The 22,812-nt window shown below is 40.1% G+C and overlaps 6 protein-coding genes across 7 annotated transcripts; 5 read left to right on the top strand and 1 right to left on the bottom strand.

Moving 5' to 3' along the window:
• Nucleotides 1-2,395: 2,395 nt before the first annotated feature.
• LOC113469768 lies at nt 2,396-5,261 on the top strand. Of its 2 annotated transcripts, none has more exons than XM_026827677.1 (4): nt 2,396-3,284; nt 3,529-4,092; nt 4,260-4,756; nt 4,912-5,261. In XM_026827677.1, exons 1-3 carry the CDS (start codon nt 2,405-2,407, stop codon nt 4,748-4,750), a joined length of 1,935 nt encoding a protein of 644 aa, XP_026683478.1. In that variant the 5' UTR covers nt 2,396-2,404; the 3' UTR covers nt 4,751-4,756; nt 4,912-5,261. The 2 variants fall into 2 exon arrangements, with proteins under 2 accessions (XP_026683478.1, XP_026683477.1); XM_026827676.1 differs by having other exon boundaries at nt 3,529-4,243; nt 4,411-4,756.
• Nucleotides 5,262-5,750: 489 nt separating this feature from the next.
• On the top strand, nt 5,751-9,164 carry LOC103514807. Its single transcript, XM_026827675.1, has 4 exons — nt 5,751-5,798; nt 6,710-6,864; nt 7,510-7,697; nt 8,080-9,164. The coding sequence occupies exons 1-4, from the start codon at nt 5,751-5,753 to the stop codon at nt 9,162-9,164; spliced, it is 1,476 nt and encodes a 491-aa protein (XP_026683476.1).
• A 2,228-nt stretch (nt 9,165-11,392) lies between these two features.
• Nucleotides 11,393-12,017, top strand: LOC103514806 (NADH dehydrogenase [ubiquinone] 1 beta subcomplex subunit 11, mitochondrial-like). Its single transcript, XM_008479717.3, has one exon. The coding sequence runs from the start codon at nt 11,604-11,606 to the stop codon at nt 12,015-12,017; it is 414 nt and encodes a 137-aa protein (XP_008477939.1). The 5' UTR covers nt 11,393-11,603.
• Nucleotides 12,018-12,121: 104 nt separating this feature from the next.
• On the bottom strand, nt 12,122-13,120 carry LOC103514805. The gene has a single exon (XM_026827674.1). It carries the CDS (start codon nt 13,058-13,060, stop codon nt 12,122-12,124), a length of 939 nt encoding a protein of 312 aa, XP_026683475.1. The 5' UTR covers nt 13,061-13,120.
• Nucleotides 13,121-16,874: 3,754 nt separating this feature from the next.
• On the top strand, nt 16,875-22,138 carry LOC103514801 (AP-3 complex subunit mu-2). The gene is made up of 6 exons (XM_026827678.1): nt 16,875-17,059; nt 18,242-18,336; nt 18,589-19,078; nt 20,305-20,790; nt 20,904-21,536; nt 21,659-22,138. Exons 4-6 carry the CDS (start codon nt 20,346-20,348, stop codon nt 21,826-21,828), a joined length of 1,248 nt encoding a protein of 415 aa, XP_026683479.1. The 5' UTR covers nt 16,875-17,059; nt 18,242-18,336; nt 18,589-19,078; nt 20,305-20,345; the 3' UTR covers nt 21,829-22,138.
• LOC103514800 (NADH dehydrogenase [ubiquinone] 1 beta subcomplex subunit 11, mitochondrial-like) lies at nt 16,932-17,999 on the top strand. Its single transcript, XM_008479702.1, has one exon. The coding sequence runs from the start codon at nt 17,100-17,102 to the stop codon at nt 17,547-17,549; it is 450 nt and encodes a 149-aa protein (XP_008477924.1). The 5' UTR covers nt 16,932-17,099; the 3' UTR covers nt 17,550-17,999.
• Nucleotides 22,139-22,812: the final 674 nt, after the last annotated feature.

Below are 22,812 nucleotides of genomic sequence, written 5' to 3'. Positions count from 1 at the left end.
ACTGGTGACAATCTAAATGAGGCATTTGAAAATGTATTGGGACGGACAGAAACCCCAATGTTGGACCGTCAGAACGAATCCGTTGTGGATATTGAAGAGCAAGACGTCAATACTGAGATGTCAGCACTACCAGGCACACAGGCAAATGAACGAGGCAATCTTGATAACGTAGTCACCAGTGATACAGCAAATGACGGTCCAAATACAATAGATGCACACATGGAATGGCAAGAAACTCCAAATGATGACGTTGTAATTGACACTGACGACAGAAGCGAAGAGACCAAGACGTCAATACTGAGATGTCAGCACTACCAGGCACACAGGCAAATGAACGAGGCAATCTTGATAACGTAGGCACCAGTGATACAGCTAATGACGGTCCAAATACAATAGATGCACACATGGAAGGGCAAGGAACTCCAAATGATGACGTTGTAATTGACACTGACGACAGAAGCGAAGAGACCACAGCTATGAATAGTGAACACCGAATTTCAAATATCGAATCCTATAGGACGCATGATATTGCCAAACAAAGCGAGGCATTTGAAAATGTATTGGGACGGACAGAAACCCCAATGTTGGACCGTCAGAACGAATCCGTTGTGGATATTGAAGAGCAAGACGTCAATACTGAGATGTCAGCACTACCAGGCACACAGGCAAATGAACGAGGCAATCTTGATAACGTAGGCACCAGTGATACAGCAAATGACGGTCCAAATACAATAGATGCACACATGGAAGGGCAAGAAACTCCAAATGATGACGTAATTGACACTGACGACAGAAGCGAAGAGACCACAGTTATGAATAGTGAACACCGAATTGCAAATATCGAATCCTATAGGACGCATGATATTGCTAAACAAAGCAAACAATCTACATGTTACCAGCAAGATCAAGATGGGAAATTCAGTCAACACAACAATATCAGTGGTACACAAATAACCATGACCACTATTCAGATAGGAAGCGATGACAAAGGTGAAGTAAAGGATAGTTTCGGATTTGCAAATGCTACACTGGATACAAATGGCATGACAAATCTCGGGAATTTGTCGGAATCAGACATCAGTCATTTGAAACAAACAATCTCAACACACTTAAACGAAGCGTCCAACCAGCAATCTAAACTCTTCAATGACCAAGACAGTTCAACTCTTAGTTCTGGATCGAATTCATTGTCTTCACAAAGTGAACTGATAGACAAAACCATCTTGGGCAATGAAAGACTCGGTAGTGACAAACTAACATTTAATGTGAACCAAAATCAGAGATTGACAACAGAAAGGGAGGTAGAAAATTCAAACGCAGCCCTTGGACAGAAAAGACCGGCCAGAAGAAAAGACATAAAAGGGAGACTTGTAGACATAAGAAGAGATGGAAGTGTGGAGGAACCTAGACCCCTGCCTCGGAAGCTGAAACCATCCCTGATTCGCCACCTCCACCGTACGCCTATGCAAGTAAGTTGGGTAGTAACTACAGAGTGTATGAGAGGGCATGTATATTGGACACTAGGTATATTGCCCAATATCTAGGAGGTCATGGACACTCGGTTTTTGTCCTACTAAGTCTTGAAGAATTGTGGATCTCCTAAATCGATGCATAGGTCTGCCATACCAACCTTCAATAACTATCGGCTCATTGCTGCAAAAATGCTAGGGTAGAGGGACATTTAGGTCCTATCCCAAGAGGATAAACAAGGATAATGTTAGACGCAAACGACCTACTGTGCGTAATGTTAAAGCGTCAAAGGAGGAAAAGAGGTAAGGATATTCTCGGTAATTATTTGGAAGCCACAAAGAAAAAGAGAGCTCATTTTTGTGGCTCGTGGTCAGATGAAGAGGTGAAGGGCTTTTCATAAATTAAGCAAATAGTATGTAGGTAGGTATAGGTACATACAAGAAACTAAATAATGTATACTTATAGTCTTATACATGCAATACTGAAATTAGTAGGTATTATTATTAAGTATTACATTTTTGTGTTTAACCTAACCCTGTAATAACACTGGTCACTGCTCAAATTGTGAAAGCTCCTTTTTGCGTTTAACCTAACCCTATAATAACACAGGTCACTGCTCCTTTTTGTTGCTATTTCCATTGACGTGACTTTTGAACAAGTACCTTCTCACCCTGACCTATTCTTGTGTTCCCAGACTCTCAGTATTACATCTACAACAACATCATCATCAACATCGAAAACGCCGACACCTCCACGTCCACGCGCCACGTGACCACACTAAATACGGATTGTTCCGGAAATAACGTACGGTTGGCAACCCTAGTATTATAAAACATGCAGGTATTTAATTCAAAACAAAGTAACTAATCTTATATAAAACATAACAACACACAAATAACATGCTACGAGCGAGAATGGACGGACAGAAACCCCAATGTTGGACCGTCAGAACGAATCCGTTGTGGATATTGAAGAGCAAGACGTCAATACTGAGATGTCAGCACTACCAGGCACACAGGCAAATGAACGAGGCAATCTTGATAACGTAGTCACCAGTGATACAGCAAATGACGGTCCAAATACAATAGATGCACACATGGAATGGCAAGAAACTCCAAATGATGACGTTGTAATTGACACTGACGACAGAAGTGAAGAGACCACAGCTATGAATAGTGAGCACCGAATTGCAAATATCGAATCCTATAGGACGCATGATATTGCTGAACAAAGTAAACAACCTACATGTTACCAGCAAGATCAAGATGGTAAATTCAGTCAACACAACGTCAGTGGTACACAAATAACCATGACCACTATTCAGATAGGAAGCGATGACAAAGGTGAAGTACAGGATAGTTTCGGATTTGCAAATGCTACACTGGATACAAATGGCATGACAAATCTCGGGAATTTGTCGGAATCAGACATCAGTCATTTCAAACAAACAACCTCAACACACTTAAACGAAGCGTCCAACCAGCAATCTAAACTCTTCAATGACCAAGACAGTTCAACTCTTAGTTCTGGATCGAATTCATTGTCTTCACAAAGTGAACTGATAGACAAAACCATCTTGGGCAATGAAAGACTCGGTAGTGACAAACTAACATTTAATGTGAACCAAAATCAGAGATTGACAACAGAAAGGGAGGTAGAAAATTCAAACGCAGCCGTTGGACAGAAAAGACCGGCCAGAAGAAAAGACATAAAAGAGAGACTTGTAGACATAAGAAGAGATGGAAGTGTGGAGGAACCTAGTGATGTGATTGAAGAGCACAGAAGACGTCCTAGAAGAAGAAAACAGGAGCAAGGTAAAGTGGCTTATTTACTTTTTTCAATTTAAATATAAAGACAAAAGTAATAATTTTATTAATAATAATTATGTAAGTACTTACCTACCTATAGTCAAAAAGATAAAGTAAGACTGATTAGTACCCGAAGAGGTAGAGAAAGACAGACAATAATGTTGGTTTTAATTCCGATGGGTCTTAAAATCGTAAAGTAGATGATCCTTAGGTAAGCCAACACAATTAAAAAAACTTTTCTTCTTTCTAGGAATCCAAAATCCATCCACCAGCGTTCACGCCAACTTTGAGACATCACCAGCTAGCTGTTCAACTGCTCAAGCAGAAAAGAGTAACTCTTGCTCGTTTGTGAACCCAAAAGCGCCCGAATTTGGAGGCCCAAATGAAAAACGCCCACGCAACAACGGACATTCAAGTCACAGGGACAGTTTGGTAGGAATGGAAATAGACAATGAACTCAATGATGTACTGGTGGAAACAGGAGACAAATGTGTCACCAATGTCATTCACCATGTCAAGAAAATCAATCTGGAAATCAGCCAATCCTTCCGGGAGAATAGTCAGAGGTCACTCAAACGGTTCAGAGGCAATGGGTGTGTCAAAGGAAACACCAAAAGATGGCACAAAGACAGACATGAGATCGGTCTGCTACAAAGAGACAATAGGGACATGAAAGGCGATACAAGTGGGAATTCACAGAATTCAACCAATTCTTTGGTAAGACCAACACATTCAGTGACAAGCGTAAAACCCTTCGAGTGCAATGCGTTTGAAGGCTCTACTAATACCGTGGTCATCACAAATTCGCTTGAAGGTACACTTCAAACTGAATCTCTATTCCCACTGTCGGTACCAAGCGACACAGATTCCTTCTGTTCCTTCAGTGAAGGATCAACACATCAATCCCTCCTTACACCATGCACGGGACCTTCATCTCTGTCCTCCACTGATTTATCCATTCACACATTCCAATCTAGAAAGGTACACTTCAAACTGAATCTCTATTCCCACTGTCGGTACCAAGCGACACAGATTCCTTCTGTTCCTTCAGTGAAGGATCAACACACCAATCCCTCCTTACACCATGCACGGGACCTTCATCTCTGTCATCCACTGATTTATCCATTCACACATTCCAATCTAGCGTTACCATTGCAACCTGTGATTTCCACACTCACAAGCTATTCAATCGGTGCATGTGGAAAACGACGAAGAAACTCTACTACTTCTCCATCCCTCTATGCCACAATGGGAAAACACATTGTAACCCCTGTGATTTGACTCAGTGGAAAGTCTGTACGACTAGGGTGTGTAACACAATCACCAGTAATGGTGACCAAAGCCAATCCACTGGGGTGAAGAAAAGGGAAAGACTTCAAAGTAGGCCGATCAAATTTTGTAAACACTCTCACCCCAATGTGTATGCAATGGACTTGTTTTTGACAAACAATAATTGGCAACTATTCAGTTAATAGTAGGTACTTGAAAATCTGTTTCATAGGTAGGTACCTAGTACTTTTATTTCATTAGGTAGTCTTTTGATAGATTAAAAAATAAACACTCTCACCCCAATGTGTATGCAATGGACTTGTTTTTGACAAACAATAATTGGCAACTATTCAGTTAATAGTAGGTACTTGAAAATTTGTTTCATATTCATATTTGTTTCATACCTAGTACTTTTTTTTTCATTAGGTAGTCTTTTGATAGATTAAAAAATAGACTGAATCAGTCCAAAAGAGTCTGTGAACTTTTTTGTAATAGGTAAGTAGGTACTTTCAAATAAAAAAATCTCAAAATAAACAAATTTAATATGTACTTTTAATAGAGCTTAAAATTTAATATACAAAATTATATTCTTTGTAAAATTATTTACATTAATTTACAGTAAACTTCTAGGATCTAAAATGACCCCTCTGATTCAATAAAACTATCTAGGATTTTGTTCAACCAAGGTGTCAATTCTTACCTTTTCTACAAACACTGATTCAACAGTCTTCCTCATCTTCATCATACAAATGATTCAGAGCAATTTCTTTGTTATTTTTCTTTTCCTGAGTTCTTGCAATATTAGTGTTCTTTATTTACAGTAAACTTCTAGGATCTAAAATGACCCCTCTGATTCAATAAAACTATCTAGGATTTTGTTCAACCAAGGTGTCAATTCTTAGCTTTTCTACAAACACTGATTCAACAGTCTTCCTCATCTTCATCATACAAATGATTCAGAGCAATTTCTTTGTTGTTTTTCTTTTCCTGAGTTCTTGCAATATTAGTGTTCTTTATTTTCTTAGGTTTGTTGCCTTGTCCTATGACATATTCAGGCATAACATGCTTACTTCCAACATAATGTTCCTGGGAAGATGTACCATTAACTAAGGGTGAGTTATCAGAAGATTGAGGTACTGTTCTTGGAAGGGATTTCTTTTTGAACAAAATCAGATCGGTCTGCTACAAAGAGACAATAGGGACATGAAAGGCGATACAAGTGGGAATTCACAGAATTCAACCAATTCTTTGGTAAGACCAACACATTCAGTGACAAGCGTAAAACCCTTCGAGTGCAATGCGTTTGAAGGCTCTACTAATACCGTGGTCATCACAAATTCGCTTGTTATAGTTTATAATCCATCAGTCAGTTCCTAGGTAAATCTCTATTTTATAGTTTATAATCCATCAGTCAGTTCCTAGGTAAATCTCTACGTATTTTATACATAGTTTATAATCCATCAGTCAGTTCCTAGGTAAATCTCTATTTTATAGTTTATAGCTAGTTTAGCCCAACCAGCCCCAAAGGACGGGTTGAGCTTTTACGAATCTAGTTTAGCCCAATATGAATTATACTTGAATTTTCTACTTGACACAACAACTACCTTTCTTTTTGTTTGATAAAGTTTTAACGTCGATGTATAAAGGTGTGTCCAAACATAGTCGACCGGCCGTCGATCGACGGGGTGAATCTATGCCGAGGCAGTGTGGACAGTTCGGTCGACTATGTGTGGACACAACTTAACAGCCAATGTTTTTAGTGACGGGGCTTTAGGTACCTTCTATTCGGTGACAAGCTACTCGCCTATTCACATTAGTCACTCATACGGATACTAAGCGCAACGTTACTTGACTAAAGTGAAACGAGCTATCGCCGCTAGCTAAACCAACCTTTCTACCTACCTAAAGCCAGCCACTCACTATCAGGTAGACCTCTTGACAGGTACACCTGATCAGGTCTACCTGATAGTGTGTGTTGCTAATCAGGTTATCAGGGGACAAGAGACAGATGATAGCATAGCTTTTCAGCCGTACCTGATCAGGTCTACCTTGACAGTGAATGGCTGTGCACACTGAATATTACAGTTTGTTGTAGTTGTTAGCCCAAAAGGAGCCTCCGCAGCCTAACTCCCGAGCAGTGTCCGCCATATTTCACTTCCCAGCCGAGTCCCGTGACGCGGCCCAACAGTCCCCCGCCGCACGATGAAGACCCCCCCGACTACGAACCGCCCCCTGACTACGCGGCGGCTCTGAAATCCGAAGCCGGACCTGCGGCGCCCCCGGACACACCCGCCGGGTTTGGGACGTGCGGCCGAAAGCCGGCGAAAAAGAGGAGGAAGCCTCCGTGGCGGATCCCTTAGGAGTTAGCAGCTCAACGGGGAACTTTTGTAAGTAGAAGAATACCATTTTTTTCTTTTTTAATGAAGGAGCGTGGTTAGCACTCCGCCCCCGCGCCAAGTCAAGAAAGTTTGACACGCTACTACAGATATTATACGCTACAGAGAAAGTAGAGTCATTTTCAGGTAGTTGTGGAGGAAATACTACTAATGATGGAAGAAAACGGATAGAAAATAAGAGTAACAACGGAGGTCTTATCGTGACGAAATCGAAAGGAGCAGAGGATAAGAGAAAAGCCGGCGCTCCGAGAAACGAACCCTTAAATGTTTAAGTTCCCTCCGGGCGAGATCGCACCCGGGACTTAGTTAATTAAAACATTCAGTCATAACTTTTTCACGTTCTCACAATGCTATGGTTGGACTAGAGAACAACCAACCAAAGGCTCTTCTCTAAGGCCAGGCACTCACTATTAGGTAGACCTGACAACAGGTACACCTGATAGTGTGTGTGCTCTTTAGGTATCAGGTAGACCTGAGACGGACTTTTTCAGCCGTACCTGTCAGGTCTACCTGATAGTGAGTGGCTGGCCCAAGACATTCTCTTTCACCTAACTTCTTCATTTCAGCCCTATCGCAGCCACCTCCACCACCTCCCTTCTCACATCCACGCAAGACCCTCCGACGGCCTTCACCTCCCTCTCACCAAGTTTTCAACCAGGCCTGGACTTGGCCATCAGCTCATTCCGGTGTGTAACCCCTGCCTCGGAAGCTGAAACCATCCCTGATTCGCCACCTCCACCGTACGCCTATGCAAGTAAGTTGGGTAGTACCTACAGAGTGTGTGAGAGGGCATTTATATTGGACACTAGGTATTTTGCCCAATATCTGGGAGGTCATGGACACTCGGTTTTTGTCCTACTAAGTCTTGAAGAATGGTGGATCTCCTAAATCGATGCATAGGTCTGCCATACCAACCTTCAATAATCGGCTTATTGCTGCAGAAATGCGAGGGTAGAGAGACATTTAGGTCCTATCCCAAGAGGATAAACAAGGATAATGTTAGACGCAAACGACCTACTGTCCGTAGCGTAGTGTTAAAGCGTCAAAGGAGGAAAAGAGGTAAGGGTATTCTCGGTAATTATTCAGTGACTTCTGAACAAGTACCTTCTCACCCTCACCTATTCTTGTGTTCCCAGACTCTCAGTACTACATCTACAACAATATCATCATCAACATCGAAAACGCCGACACCTCCACGTCCACGCGCCACGTGACCACACTGTCACCTCCATCCAACACATCCCCACCATCAGGACACACCTCCCTACTCGCCTCCATGGATGAGACACTGATCAACTTGGACCCGGGCACTTCCAACGGAGACGGCCAGCAACGAACAAACCAACAGGAGACGAGGGTTGAGAATCTACAAAGAGATGCGACAATAGACGCCAACGACAATCCTCCAGCGATAATAGATACCAACACTGGTGACAATCTAAATGAGGCATTTGAAAATGTATTGGGACGGACAGAAACCCCAATGTTGGACCGTCAGAACGAATCCGTTGTGGATATTGAAGAGCAAGACGCCAATACTGAGATGTCAGCAGTACCAGGCACACATGCAAATGAACGAGGCAATCTTGATAACGTAGGCACCAGTGATACAGCTAATGACGGTCCAAATACAATAGGTGCACACATGGAAGGGCAAGGAACTCCAAGTGATGACGTTGTAATTGACACTGACGACAGAAGTGAAGAGACCACAGCTATGAATAGTGAGCACCGAATTGCAAATATCGAATCCTATAGGACGCATGATATTGCTGAACAAAGTAAACAACCTACATGTTACCAGCAAGATCAAGATGGTAAATTCAGTCAACACAACGTCAGTGGTACACAAATAACCATGACCACTATTCAGATAGGAAGCGATGACAAAGGTGAAGTACAGGATAGTTTCGGATTTGCAAATGCTACACTGGATACAAATGGCATGACAAATCTCGGGAATTTGTCGGAATCAGACATCAGTCATTTGAAACAAACAATCTCAACACACTTAAACGAAGCGTCCAACCAGCAATCTAAACTCTTCAATGACCAAGACAGTTCAACTCTTAGTTCTGGATCGAATTCATTGTCTTCACAAAGTGAACTGATAGACAAAACCATCTTGGGCAATGAAAGACTCGGTAGTGACAAACTAACATTTAATGTGAACCAAAATCAGAGATTGACAACAGGAAACAAACAACCTCAACACACTTAAACGAAGCGTCCAACCAGCAATCTAAACTCTTCAATGACCAAGACAGTTCAACTCTTAGTTCTGAATCGAATTCATTGTCTTCACAAAGTGAACTGATAGACAAAACCATCTTAGGCAATGAAAGACTCGGTAGTGACAAACTAACATTTAATATGAACCAAAATCAGAGATTGACAACAGAAAGGGAGGTAGAAAATTCAAACGCAGCCGTTGGACAGAAAAGACCGGCCAGAAGAAAAGACATAAAAGGGAAACTTGTAGACATAACAAGAGATGGAAGTGTGGAGGAACCTAATGATGTGATTGAAGAGCACAGAAGACGTCCTAGAAGAAGAAAACAGGAGCAAGGTAAAAATGGCACGTTTCCTTATTTTTGGCGCTTAAATAAAAAAATGCCGATTTTCGGTACGAAGACGGTGACTAGGTGTTTTACCGGAGCAAGGTAAAGTGGCTTATTTACTTTTTTCAATTTAAATATAAAGACAAAAGTAATAATTTTATTAATAATAATTATGTAAGTACCTACCTATAGTCAAAAAGATACAGTAAGACTGATTAGTACCCGAAGAGGTAGAGAAAGACAGACAATAATGTTGGTTTTAATTCCAATAGGTCTTAAAATCGTCAAGTAGATGATCCTTAGGTAAGCCAACACAATTAAAAAAACTTTTCTTCTTTCTAGGAATCCAAAATCCATCCACCAGCGTTCACGCCAACTTTGAGACATCACCAGCTAGCTGTTCAACTGCTCAAGCAGAAAAGAGCAACTCTTGCTCGTTTGTGAACCCAAAAGCGCCCGAATTTGGAGGCCCAAATGAAAAACGCCCACGCAACAACGGACATTCAAGTCACAGTGCTATTAGAATAGCTTACACTTTACAATATTATTATTATACTTTTTTTCATTATTTGAGTCATTAAATTAATTATAGATGTTTTTACACCTAGAATCAGGTGAAGGGCCCCTTCACTCCCTTCACCTGAATAGCCGCCCCTGAGGGTTGGGACTATGGTCAAGGCTCTGTTGCAGACACTTCAATTCATTAGCATAGGTTTGTGTTATTTTCTCTTGGGTCAGTAGGTACTGGCGGAGGGTTGTTGGTTGGTTTTCCATTGTGGATTGTGCACAATAATAGTAAAAAGTCGAAAATTCAATTTTAGGTAGCGCCACTATGCAAGCGCACTAGTGGAGGAGCAGAAAGAACTGCGCAGAAATGTATGTGCACAAACACATTAATGTGTTGCCTGCAAGGGAGCTTTGCTCGGGACATTTGATGTGACGTCTTTGCCTATGGGAGTGTATGCCGTGACATCAAAGTTCATGATTTACCGGTATTTTTTAAATTTTTATCTCGGAAAAAGTCGTAAGAAAAAGAAAAATTCCGTTGGTCCTCATTTTTCCTGCTCTATGACTTTGAAACATCACCCAAGTAAGTGCAACTGATTTATTTCCTGATCTAGGTACTGGCCGAGGGTTGATGGTTGGTTCTCCATTGTGGATTGTGGACGCCTACTTACGCTAGTTGTTCTCCTCCCTGTTTACAGTCCTACAGCCAGGGAGCCTGATAGTAGGTAAATCTAAAGTCCTGCTACTTGCATCTAATGATAATGACCCAGATGACCCTCTTGAGAATCATTTGATTACGGTTTTACTTACCAAGTCAAAATGTTCAAGCTTATTGTTGTTGGGTGAAGAGGGCTGGCTTAGGTCAATGAGTCAATCCAGCAAACTGTCTGATACAGGTACCTATTTCAGACCATTTGGGAAAAACGGAAGACAACTTTCTTCTTTCTTCAAAACTTCAGAGGCAAAAACATTACTGTCTGATACAGGTACCTATTTCAGACCATTTGGGAAAAACGGAAGACAACTTTCTTCTTTCTTCAAAACTTCAGAGGCAAAAACACTTTTTTCCTTCAAGATTTTGATTTTGAAGATTTCAAGTTTTGTTTACATCACAGGAGGTTAGTATGTCTAGACATCGACAAGTAGAAAAAGTGGAGCCAAGAAAAAGCCCGACTCGCACGATGCATATTTTAAAATCAGCTGATTTCGTTATCTGAAGGTCATAGAGGATTTTGTTAATTTGTTTTTATTTTTCGATTTTTTTCGAGAAAAATGGAAGAGAGTCCGATATTTCTCTAATTTTTCACTATTTTTCCCGCACGATGCATATTTTAAAATCAGCTGATTTCGTTATCTGAAGGTCATAGAGGATTTTGTTAATTTGTTTTTATTTTTCGATTTTTTTTCGAGAAAAATGGAAGAGAGTGCGATATTTCTCTAATTTTTCACTATTTTTCCTGTCTTTTTCGTGTTTTCCACCAATAAGACCAGCGTTTGAGAAGAAAATCTGTACGTTTTCATGACACTGACCATCTGAAGAGGACACGCAAAGGTGAATATCACACGAGTCCCCTAATATCTCCCCTTGAATCATGGCAGGTATGTTAGGTTTACGTCTCCTCAGCAAAATACCCAAGTCTAGAACTAGCACTGTCTTCTCAAGATTGATTTCAACTTCCAACAAGAAATCTGATGTGTCTGCCACTTCTGCAACCGGTAGTGCGACCGAAGCTTGTGAAATCAAACAAGAAAAACGTCATTGGCAATCGTATGGGTTCTCGGAAGAAAGTGAACTTGAAGATTTGAATGAAATGCACCACCATGGGTTCTTACTCATTTCACTTGGGTTGTGCTTGAGCATATTCATCCTAGCTTACAGACCAGAAGTCAATCTGGAAGATTGGTCACACAGAGAAGCTTTCTTGGAATTGCGTAGACGAGAAAGGAACGGATTACCATTGATATCCCCTCATTATGCGGATCCCGAGTGTTCTTTATTTTCTTAGGTTTATTGCCTTGTCCTATGACATATTCAGGCATAACATGCTTACTTCCAACATAATGTTCCTGGGAATATGTACCATTACCTAAGGGTGAGTTATCAGAAGATTCAGGTACTGTTCTTGGAAGGGATTTCTTTTTGAACAAAATTAGTGTTCTTTATTTTCTTAGGTTTATTGCCTTGTCCTATGACATATTCAGGCATAACATGCTTACTTCCAACATAATGTTCCTGGGAAGATGTACCATTACCTAAGGGTGAGTTATCAGAAGATTCAGGTACTGTTCTTGGAAGGGATTTCTTTTTGAACAAAATCTTACTAGTTTTAGCATCATCCTCATGTGATGGGCTCACATCCATGTTGATGCTATCATTTTCCAGAGTCCTTTGTTTCTTCAAGTCATTGAGGAAAGATAGGGCAGCATTTGTGTTTGACCTATCTGATAAATCATTGTCAGACACACTGGATAGTGAATATTTTGTCCACTTGTGAGGATTTACTTTGAAGTCTGGTGTTCTATTGCTCACCGGTTTTCTAAACGCAGTTGACAAACATCTATTGTCAGGTTTTTTGAACACACTTTCAGATTTCCGTATGTGTTTGGGTTCTGCACGATTGTGATTGTACTCATGACGTATGTTTCTGTGAACTTTTATTTTTTCTGACATGGTTTCTTTATTTGATACGGAGAGAAATGAATCCTTTTTGATGGTTTCCTTTTCTGTCTCATTTCTAAACGCAGTTGACAAACATCTATTGTCAGGTTTTTTGAACACACTTTCAGATTTCCGTATGTGTTTGGGTTCTGCACGATTGTAATTGTACTCATGACGTATGTTTCTATGAACTTTTATTTTTTCTGACATGGTTTCTTTATTTGATACGGAAAGAAATGAATCCTTTTTGATGGTTTCCTTTTCTGTCTCGAGAAGAACATTGAACAGATTGTTTTGCCGTTTTTTAAACTCTTCATTGTTAACATCTGAAAACAGAGACTGAGATGTTGATTGGTTATTTCTTCTATCATCATCATTGTTGTTGGCCATTTTGATGTTGGGAAATATTTGTCAATTTTTTAAAAGAAGTTGGTTTTGCTTGTTTTTTTGTTGGGATATATTTGTCAATTTTTTAAAAGAAGTTGGTTTTGCTTAGTTTATTTCTTCAAACTTTCTAACTCTGGCTCATCTTTGATGGATGAAAACTGAAATCATAAAACATATTCAACAATTTCATTATAATGTCACAAGTCTTCTTTTTATTGGCCAGGTTATATTTGTGATATTTGATCAACAATAGAAGGATGCAAAAACTTCAAACTGTACCTACCTATAGAACTGAGAGCAAAAAGCTATTTACTTCTATCTGTTTTTAGCCTTAGTTCACAATCACAACAGCAACCACAAACCCTTGCAGAGACCATCAACCATTGCAGAAAAAAATCATAACTAGCATAGCTCTGCTATACATTAGAAATAGAAAGTAATACTTGGCTAAATTTCTTGTTGTTTTTTTTTTCTTCAAACTTTCTAACTCTGGCTCATCTTTGATGTATGAAAACTGAAATCATAAAACATATTCAACAATTTCATTATAATGTCAAAAGTCTTCTTTTTATTGGCCAGGTTATGTTTGTGATATTTGATCAACAATAGAAGGATGCAAAAACTTCAAACTGTACCTATAGAACTGAGAGCAAAAAGCTATTTACTTCTATCTGTTTTTGGCCTTAGTTCACAATCACATCAGCAACCACAGACCCTTGCAGAGACCATCAACCATTGCAGAAAAAAAATCATTACTAGTATAGCTCTTCTATAGTGCTATAATATACATATTAGAAATAGAAAGTAATACTCGGCTAAATTTCCTGATCTTCTTAGAGGGTTGGGACTATGGTCAAGGCTCTGTTGCAGACACTTCAAATCATTAGCATAGGTTTGTGTTATTTTCTCTTGGGTCAGTAGGTACTGGCCGAGGGTTGATGGTTGGTTCTCCATTGTGGATTGTGGACGCCTACTTAACTACTTAAGCTAGTTGTTTTCCTCCCTGTTTACAGTCCTACAGCCAGGGAGCCTGATAGTAGGTAAATCTAAAGTCCTGCTACTTGCATCTAAAAATAAAGACCCTCTTGAGAATCATTTGATTACGGTTTTACTTACCAAGTCAAAATGTTCAAGCTTATTGTTGTTGGGTGAAGAGGGCTGGCTTGGGTCAATGAGTCAATCCAGCAAACTGTTTGTTAAAGGTACCTATTTCAGACCATTTGGGAAAAACGGAAGACAACTTTCTTCAAAACTTCAGAGGCAAAAAGACTTTTTTTGAGTTTTTCGGCTATTATTTTCACTTATTTTATTTATTTTGTCCTCTTTCTCAATCGATTTTTATTTTACAAATGGCATTAAGTAAATTTTACTAACCAAACGAGGAAAATGAGTTTTTCGGCTATTATTTTCACTTATTTTATTTATTTTGTCCTCTTTCTCAATCGATTTTTATTTTACAAATGGCATTAAGTAAACTTTACTAACCAAACGAGGAAGAAAAAACACCCATTCTTTCTTAAAAAGAATTTCGTGCTTCCCCACTTTGTGAAATGTCTTTATTGTTGAGGCTTGGCAGAGAAAGAATTGACTTGAAAATATTCGGATGTAAAAATAACTCCATTTACATGTAAAATTGTAAATGGGGCAAATGTTTCCCAATAATTTAGTCAGTGTACCATCAAACCATTCCTCATTGGTTAGTAAAAACTGCCAACACGGAGGTTCGCGCTCCGCGCTCAAAACTCCTTGCTCGCCCAGCTGTTTTCGCCGCCGGCGTTCGCGCTATTGTTACGCACCTTGACCTTGCGCTCGATCAGCGCCTGTAGCGCTTCCGAGCGCACGGACAGGGTATCTATCTTCTCCAGAAGCTGCTGGTACGGGGAGAGGGGCTGTGTGCCCATAATAACGTGGCCCAGTTTGGAATCGATCTTGGCATCCAGGCGGGCGTTTCGGATGAGGTTGACGATCCAGCACTCGGCCTCGTCCGTGCCCATGTTCAGCTTGGACGCGAGCATTCTGTAGAGAGAAAAACACACATTGTAATTACATTTAGGTCTGCCTTGGACGCGAGCATTCTGTAGAGAGAAAGACACATATTGTAATTACATTTAGGTCTGCCTGCCTAGTTAGCTTGGAGAGTAGCTCATCTGCAGTGTTAAGGTGTGTCCACACATAGTCGACCTCGTCGATCGACGTGAACTGAAACACACATTGTAATTACATTTAGGTCTGCCTTGGACGCGAGCATTCTGTAGAGAGAAAGACACATATTGTAATTACATTTAGGTCTGTCTGCCTAGTTAGCTTGGAGAGTAGCTCATGTGCAGTGTAAAGGTGTGTCCACACATAGTCGACCTCGTCGATCGACGTGAACTGGCACATCGACGAGGTCGACTATGGTATGGCTGGACACAGCTTAAGCGCTAGGTGGCGGGTTGGATTCCGATTTTATCCTAAACAAGTAACGTTCGTTCTCGGAACGGCTGGCTTCTTCCTATTCTGTTTTTCTTCTCTCTTCGCTTTCGGGACGATAAGGCCTTCGTAGTTACAGTCCCCTATATCAAACCTCTTGTTATTAATAATAAACAGCCAAAAAGCGGCCGAAATGCCTCCAACCGCTGCACCCATTCGTTCTCGGAACGGCTGGCTTCTTCCTATTCTGTTTTTCTTCTCTCTTCGCTTTCGGGACGATAAGGCCTTCGTAGTTACAGTCCCCTGTATCAAACCTCTTATTATTAATAATAAACAGCCAAAAAGCGGCCGAAATGCCTCTAACCGCTGCACCGATCATCATTTCTGGACTCATCTATGCGTTTGCCAGCACGCCCACCGTATTCTTTGTTGGTAAGTTCTATCTAAGGATTCTAAGGTCTTAAATGTATCCTCAATGTATGTATCCATTCCATTCATGTATCCACATCAATGTATCCATTCAAACCTCAATCTTCCCTGAAACATGGAAGCTTGCTCTCATACGCCCCATACCCAAGGTCAAAAACCCCTCCAGCGCCACCGACTACCGACCTATCAGTCTCCTGAGCTCTCTCTCTAAGGTGCTGGAGCGGCTTATTCATCAACAGATCACGTCCCACTTAAACCGGCACAACCTCCTCAACCCACTTCAATCTGGTTTCCGTACTGGTCATAGTACATGTTCCGCATTGCTCAAGGTTTCCGACGACATCCAGGCCGCCATGGACAGCGGAATGGCGACCACCCTTGTCCTGTTTGACTTCAGTAAGGCATTTGACCTAGTATCCCATAGCAACTGATTTATTTCCTGATCTAGGTACTGGCCGAGGGTTGATGGTTGGTTCTCCATTGTGGATTGTGGACGCCTACTTAACTACTTAAGCTAGTTGTTTTCCTCCCTGTTTACAGTCCTACAGCCAGGGAGCCTGATAGTAGGTAAATCTAAAGTCCTGCTACTTGCATCTAAAAATAAAGACCCTCTTGAGAATCATTTGATTACGGTTTTACTTACCAAGTCAAAATGTTCAAGCTTATTGTTGTTGGGTGAAGAGGGCTGGCTTAGGTCAATGAGTCAATCCAGCAAACTGTCTGATACAGGTACCTATTTCAGACCATTTGGGAAAAACGGAAGACAACTTTCTTCTTTCTTCAAAACTTCAGAGGCAAAAACATTAAAACACTTTTTTCCTTCAAGATTTTGATTTTGAAGATTTCAAGTTTTGTTTACATCACAGGAGGTTAGTATGTCTAGACATCGACAAGTAGAAAAAGTGGAGCCAAGAAAAAGCCCGACTCGCACGATGCATATTTTAAAATCAGCTGATTTCGTTATCTGAAGGTCATAGAGGATTTTGTTAATTTGTTTTTATTTTTCGATTTTTTTCGAGAAAAATGGAAGAGAGTCCGATATTTCTCTAATTTTTCACTATTTTTCCCGTCTTTTTCGTGTTTTCCACCAATAAGACCAGCGTTTGAGAAGAAAATCTGTACGTTTTCATGACACTGACCATCTGAAGAGGACACGCAAAGGTGAATATCACACGAGTCCCCTAATATCTCCCCTTGAATCATGGCAGGTATGTTAGGTTTACGTCTCCTCAGCAAAATACCCAAGTCTAGAACTAGCACTGTCTTCTCAAGATTGATTTCAACTTCCAACAAGAAATCTGATGTGTCTGCCACTTCTGCAACCGGTAGTGCGACCGAAGCTTGTGAAATCAAACAAGAAAAACGTCATTGGCAATCGTATGGGTTCTCGGAAGAAAGTGAACTTGAAGATTTGAATGAAATGCACCACCATGGGTTCTTACTCATTTCACTTGGGTTGTGCTTGAGCATATTCATCCTAGCTTACAGACCAGAAGTCAATCTGGAAGATTGGTCACACAGAGAAGCTTTCTTGGAATTGCGTAGACGAGAAAGGGACGGATTACCATTGATATCCCCTCATTATGCGGATCCCACCACTATTGTGTTGCCGACTGACGAAGAACTTGGTGATACTGAGATCATTATCTAAACGTGATGTACCTATGTTATGTTTCATTGTAGAGAGATTCTTGTTCTTTGCCTTATAAGAATCTGTTTAAATTTACTTATGTAGGTGAAAGAAATTAACTGCTCACATTAAATCCTCAATTTGCAAATACCTACCCTTTGGCTTTGCCTTATAGCCTTACATGTTCATGGTCAGCTTGGGTTTTCAGTTTAACATTATTCAGGAGTTGGTGTTTTGGGTTTGTAAAATAAACTATACTCTAGAAATGAATTGTAAGATTTGAACAAATTATGATCTATCTATTGATTTCCTAATGTATTACTTTTCAAATAGGGAGGTACTCTTCAGTGTTTCTAATACTATGGTATGAATATTTCCTTTTGGAAAAATTGGTTCTCTATTATAATTATAAGTGATTTACATACCTACTTGAATTCTGTTAATTCAAAATATATCTGTGTTGATAAATAATTCTGTTTCTCTCTTTACTTCTCCTTTATTTCACTTAATTTCTTAGCACACAAAAAATTAATGAGGTCAGTCATTATATTGCATTTCATACCTGTTAGATTTTATTTGAAAGGGAGAAAAATGAGATTTTCATATTCCTTACTTGAGAAAAAATCCCACCTTTTTGCACTCATGTCTGTCTGTTATGTATGAATGACATGCTTGATACTGAAATATTTTTTCTCCTTTTTCTTTCATTCCAGAGCAAAATCCCACTGGTAAAGTATTGTGCAATATAATAACTGGTCCTCCTTCCTGCAGTCCAAATCCAGTGGAAGTAGTCCCCTTACTCCTCAAGGTCTTTCATACCTGTTAGATTTTATTTGAAAGGGAGAAAAATGAGATTTTCATGTTCCTTACTTGAGAAAAAATCCCACCTTTTTGCACTCAAGTCTGTCTGTTATGTATGACATGTCTGATACTGAAATATATTTCTCCTTTTTATTTCATTCCAGAGCAAAATCCCACTGATAAAGTATTGTGCAATATAATAACTGGTCCTCCTTCCTGCAGTCCAAATCCAGTGGAGGTAGTCCACTTATTCCTCAAGGTCCATGAAATTGTTGGAATATCAAAGGAGCTGATTGAGGCTTTGAGACCTGCAGCCTTAGAAGAGTTTCCATCCAACTGTTGGACCAATATTTGTTAATTTCCCCAAAGTCCAAAGAATTGAACAAGATAGCATTCCAGACACTAGGAATTTTTACAAAACCTCTCCCATTTACCTCGTTTTGAAGTGTGCCTATTCAAGTGATTATTCACTTTATTTGTAAAGAAGTGATCACTCACTTGAAGGGATAAAGTTTGCTGAAGTACCCAAATCTCATATCCTCTACTAAATAAGGCATATTTCATTCCATTTTCACCTATTCTACATTTCTTCTGGTCTTTATGAATATCCTGTTTTTCCACTGGCCTGGTTATCTAGTTCTAGCTAATTGATACCTATATCATTTCATCAGTTACCATTAGTGTTCCATCATTTCTTCTTCAGTTTCCACGAGTGTTCCATCATTTCAACAGTTTCCACTAGTAGGTATCTCATCAAATGGCGTTCAAATAGTGAGGCCGGTTCAGGAACATGTCGATAATGAGGTCACGACCTGAAAAAGAAAAAAAGAATTTAGTAAAAAAAAGAGGTTTGATAGAAGGAACTGTAACTGCTGAGAGTGCTGAGGTCTTATCGTCTCGAAATCTAAGAGAGAATGAAGAAAGGACAGGAGAATTATAATGATTCTTCAGGAGATTTCAAAGCCTCAATCAAGGCAGGACGTGTTTGTGTTGGGATTTTAAGCGTTTAAATTGGTCGAGCCGTTTTCTAGTGGAAAAATCTGGTGTGAACATCACAAAACTTTCCTTATCCTATTGAATGGTGCTTATTAGGGTGTTCTGTTGTAACATTTACAATCTCTAACCGTTTAGTCGATATTGCTGAAAACCGCCAAAAAGCGGTCAAAATACCGCCAACCGCAGCACCTATTTTAACCAAACGTTCTGTGTTGCATCCTTGTCACATTTGTGAAATACATACCAAATTTGAAGTCTTTAGCTTATACCGTACCCGAGATATTGTTAAATTACACCGAAAACCGCCCTGGTAAAGTATTGTGCAATATAATAACTGGTCCTCCTTCCTGCAGTCCAAATCCAGTGGAAGTAGTCCCCTTACTCCTCAAGGTCCATGAAATTGTTGGAATATCAAAGGAGCTGATTGAGGCTTTGAGAATTGCAGCCTCAGAGTTTCCATGCACCTTTTGGACCAATATTTGTTAATTTCCCTAAAGAATTGAACAAGATAGCATACCAGACACTAGGAATTTTTACAAAACCTCTCCCAATCAGAGTTTCCATGCACCTTTTGGACCAATATTTGTTAATTTCCCTAAAGAATTGAACAAGATAGCATACCAGACACTAGGAATTTTTTACAAAACCTCTCCCATTTACCTCGTTTTGAAGTGTGCCTATCCAAGTGATTATTCACTTTATTTGTAAAGAAGTGATCACTCACTTGACGGGATAAAGTTTGCTGAAGTACCCAAATCTCATATCCTCTACTAAACAAGGCATATTTCATTCCATTTTCACCTATTCTACATTTCTTTTGGTCTTTATGAATGTCCTGTTTTTCCATTGGCCTGGTAATCTAGTTCTAGCTAATTGATACCTATATCATTTCATCAGTTAGGTACCATTAGTGTTCCATCATTTCTTCTTCAGTTTCCACGAGTGTTCCATCATTTCAACAGTTTCCACTAGTAGCTATCTCATCATTTCTTCAGTTTCCACTAGTATCCCACCACCATCATGATTCACAGTCTCTTCATCATCAACTCCACCAGTGACATCATTCTCGAGAAGCACTGGAAGCGTATCATCTCCCGCTCCGTATGCGACTACTTCTTTGAGGCCCAGAACTCCGTGGCCAAACCCGAAGACATACCGCCCATCATAACCACACCCCATCATTATCTCATCAGCGTCTATCGGAAAGGCGTGTTCTTCGTCGCGGTGACGATGAGCGAAGTCCCGCCCCTCTTCGTTATCGAGTTCCTGGACCGAGTAGTCACGACCTTTCACGATTACTTCAACGATTGCAGCGAGAGTGTGTTGAAGGACAACTACGTGGTGGTGTACGAGATTCTCGATGAGATGCTAGACAATGGGTTCCCGCTGGCCACGGAGAGTAACGTGTTGAAGGAGCTGATCAAACCGCCCAATATACTGAGGACCATCGCCAATACGATGACAGGCGGGAGTAACGTGAGTTCCATTCTACCTAGCGGACAGCTGTCCAGTGTACCTTGGCGGCGTACAGGTGTGAAGTACACAAACAACGAAGCTTACTTTGACGTGCGATGACAGGCGGGAGTAACGTGAGTTCCATTCTGCCTAGCGGACAGCTGTCCAGTGTACCTTGGCGGCGTACAGGTGTGAAGTACACTAACAACGAAGCTTACTTCGACGTAATTGAGGAAGTGGACGCCATCATAGACAAGACGGGAAGCACAATCTTCTCGGAAATCCAAGGCTACATCGACTGCTGTATCAAGCTCAGCGGTATGCCGGATCTGACGCTTTCCTTCATGAATCCCCGCCTGTTTGATGACGTCAGCTTTCACCCGTGTGTCCGGTTCAAACGGTGGGAGGCCGAACGCATCCTGTCCTTCATTCCACCGGATGGTAACTTCCGCCTCATGTCTTACCACATCAACACGCAGAACCTTGTGGCTATCCCGCTCTACATCAACCACAACATTAACTTCAAGCAGAACAAGATAGATATGACCATTGGACCTAAGCAAACGATTGGCAGGACGATTGAGAATATTGTCATTGAAATCCCTATGCCAAGTGTGGTCCTCAACTGCACGTTACTTCAGAACCAGGGCAAATACACATTTGATCCAATTAAGAAGATACTAACATGGGATGTCGGCAGGATTGACATTGAAAACAAACTGCCCAACATTCGAGGCAGCTTCACAGTACAGAGCGGTCAGGAGACCAGGGCAAATACACATTTGATCCAATTAAGAAGATACTAACATGGGATGTCGGCAGGATTGACATTGAAAACAAACTACCCAACATTCGGGGCAGCTTCACCGTACAGAGTGGTCAGGAGAATCATAACTTCAATCTGACCATCAATGTGAAGTTTACGATTAACCAGTTGGCAATCTCCGGGCTCAAAGTGAACCGGCTGGATATGTATGGAGAAAAGTACAAGCCGTTCAAAGGGGTCAAGTATATCACCACTGGGGGTACTTTCCAAGTGAGAATATGAGCTGGAACAAAATAGCATTATACTCCAAATACCTATACTCCATTTTCCAACACTTGCTGGATTTTTTTTTTTATTTTTTTGGTAAGCTCTGGTCTTAGAGCTCACAGGAGGTACAAATATCTGACTATCTGACTAATCAAACAGTCCAGACACTTACGCTCAGACCGTGAGTGGCGGGAATAAATTTATAAGAAAACACATTCCCTTTAGAAGATTTTCTTATCCTTTTAGGTAATAATTATGTAAATATGAATAAATGAAAAATATAAAAGCATATTATTATTATTATTAATCAGAGTATCTTCTAAAACTATGCATATTTCATTATTTATTCGTATTGAAAATTTCCATCTTTGTAACTTATGATGTTGGAATTGGAAATCTAACAATCTGACGCAATGCTATAAAGAGAAATAGAGATAAATAAGACATCAATGTAGAGTCCAGAGAAGAAAGAATGATAAGGGATTTTAATGACTGTACATGTACACATAATAATATAAAAAAGCATATTTTTTTTTTCCAACTACAATAGCTAAATTGAGAAGAAACAAGTCAACCGTAGGTACGAGTAATCAGAAAAATTATTGAAACATCTCGTCTCCTCAGATGTAACGAAGTTAAAGAAGACATCAATGTAGAGTCCAGAGAAGAAAGAATGATAAGGGATTTTAATGACTGTACACATAATAATATAAAAAAGCATATTTTTTTTTCCAACTACAGTAGCTAGACATCAATGTAGAGTCCAGAGAAGAAAGAATGATAAGGGATTTTAATGACTGTACACATAATAATATAAAAAAGCATATTTTTTTTTTCCAACTACAATAGCTAAAATTCAGAAGAAACAAGTCAACAGTAGGTACGAGTAATCAGAAAAATTATTGAAACATCTCGTCTCCTCAGATGTAACGAAGTTAAAGAAACTAATAGAGATAAATAAGACATCAATGTAGAGTCCAGAGAAGAAAGAATGATAAG

This window comes from Diaphorina citri, unplaced genomic scaffold (assembly GCF_000475195.1).
Source record: "Diaphorina citri unplaced genomic scaffold, Diaci psyllid genome assembly version 1.1 scaffold1225, whole genome shotgun sequence".
In the NCBI taxonomy this organism is placed as follows: domain Eukaryota; kingdom Metazoa; phylum Arthropoda; class Insecta; order Hemiptera; family Psyllidae; genus Diaphorina; species Diaphorina citri.
Note: the sequence above shows the minus strand (reverse complement) of the source record. Positions and strands in the feature narration are given on the sequence as shown.

What these genes read in the sequence shown, in the direction of transcription:
- LOC113469768 (XM_026827677.1), top strand. Translation starts at nt 2,405, where the DNA reads ATGTTGGACCGTCAGAACGAATCCGTTGTGGATATTGAAGAGCAAGAC. An exon ending in AAGAAGAAAACAGGAGCAAG is followed by an intron (nt 3,285 to 3,528) that starts GTAAAGTGGCTT and finishes TCTTCTTTCTAG; the next exon opens with GAATCCAAAATCCATCCACC. An exon ending in CATCACAAATTCGCTTGAAG is followed by an intron (nt 4,093 to 4,259) that starts GTACACTTCAAA and finishes CAATCTAGAAAG; the next exon opens with GTACACTTCAAACTGAATCT.
- LOC103514807 (XM_026827675.1), top strand. Translation starts at nt 5,751, where the DNA reads ATGAAAGGCGATACAAGTGGGAATTCACAGAATTCAACCAATTCTTTG. An exon ending in TTTGGGACGTGCGGCCGAAA is followed by an intron (nt 6,865 to 7,509) that starts GCCGGCGAAAAA and finishes TCTTCATTTCAG; the next exon opens with CCCTATCGCAGCCACCTCCA. An exon ending in TCCACCGTACGCCTATGCAA is followed by an intron (nt 7,698 to 8,079) that starts GTAAGTTGGGTA and finishes TTGTGTTCCCAG; the next exon opens with ACTCTCAGTACTACATCTAC.
- LOC103514806 (XM_008479717.3), top strand. Translation starts at nt 11,604, where the DNA reads ATGGCAGGTATGTTAGGTTTACGTCTCCTCAGCAAAATACCCAAGTCT.
- LOC103514805 (XM_026827674.1), bottom strand. Translation starts at nt 13,060, where the DNA reads ATGGCCAACAACAATGATGATGATAGAAGAAATAACCAATCAACATCT.
- LOC103514800 (XM_008479702.1), top strand. Translation starts at nt 17,100, where the DNA reads ATGGCAGGTATGTTAGGTTTACGTCTCCTCAGCAAAATACCCAAGTCT.
- LOC103514801 (XM_026827678.1), top strand. Translation starts at nt 20,346, where the DNA reads ATGATTCACAGTCTCTTCATCATCAACTCCACCAGTGACATCATTCTC. An exon ending in CATCGCCAATACGATGACAG is followed by an intron (nt 20,791 to 20,903) that starts GCGGGAGTAACG and finishes GTGCGATGACAG; the next exon opens with GCGGGAGTAACGTGAGTTCC. An exon ending in CAGCTTCACAGTACAGAGCG is followed by an intron (nt 21,537 to 21,658) that starts GTCAGGAGACCA and finishes CCGTACAGAGTG; the next exon opens with GTCAGGAGAATCATAACTTC.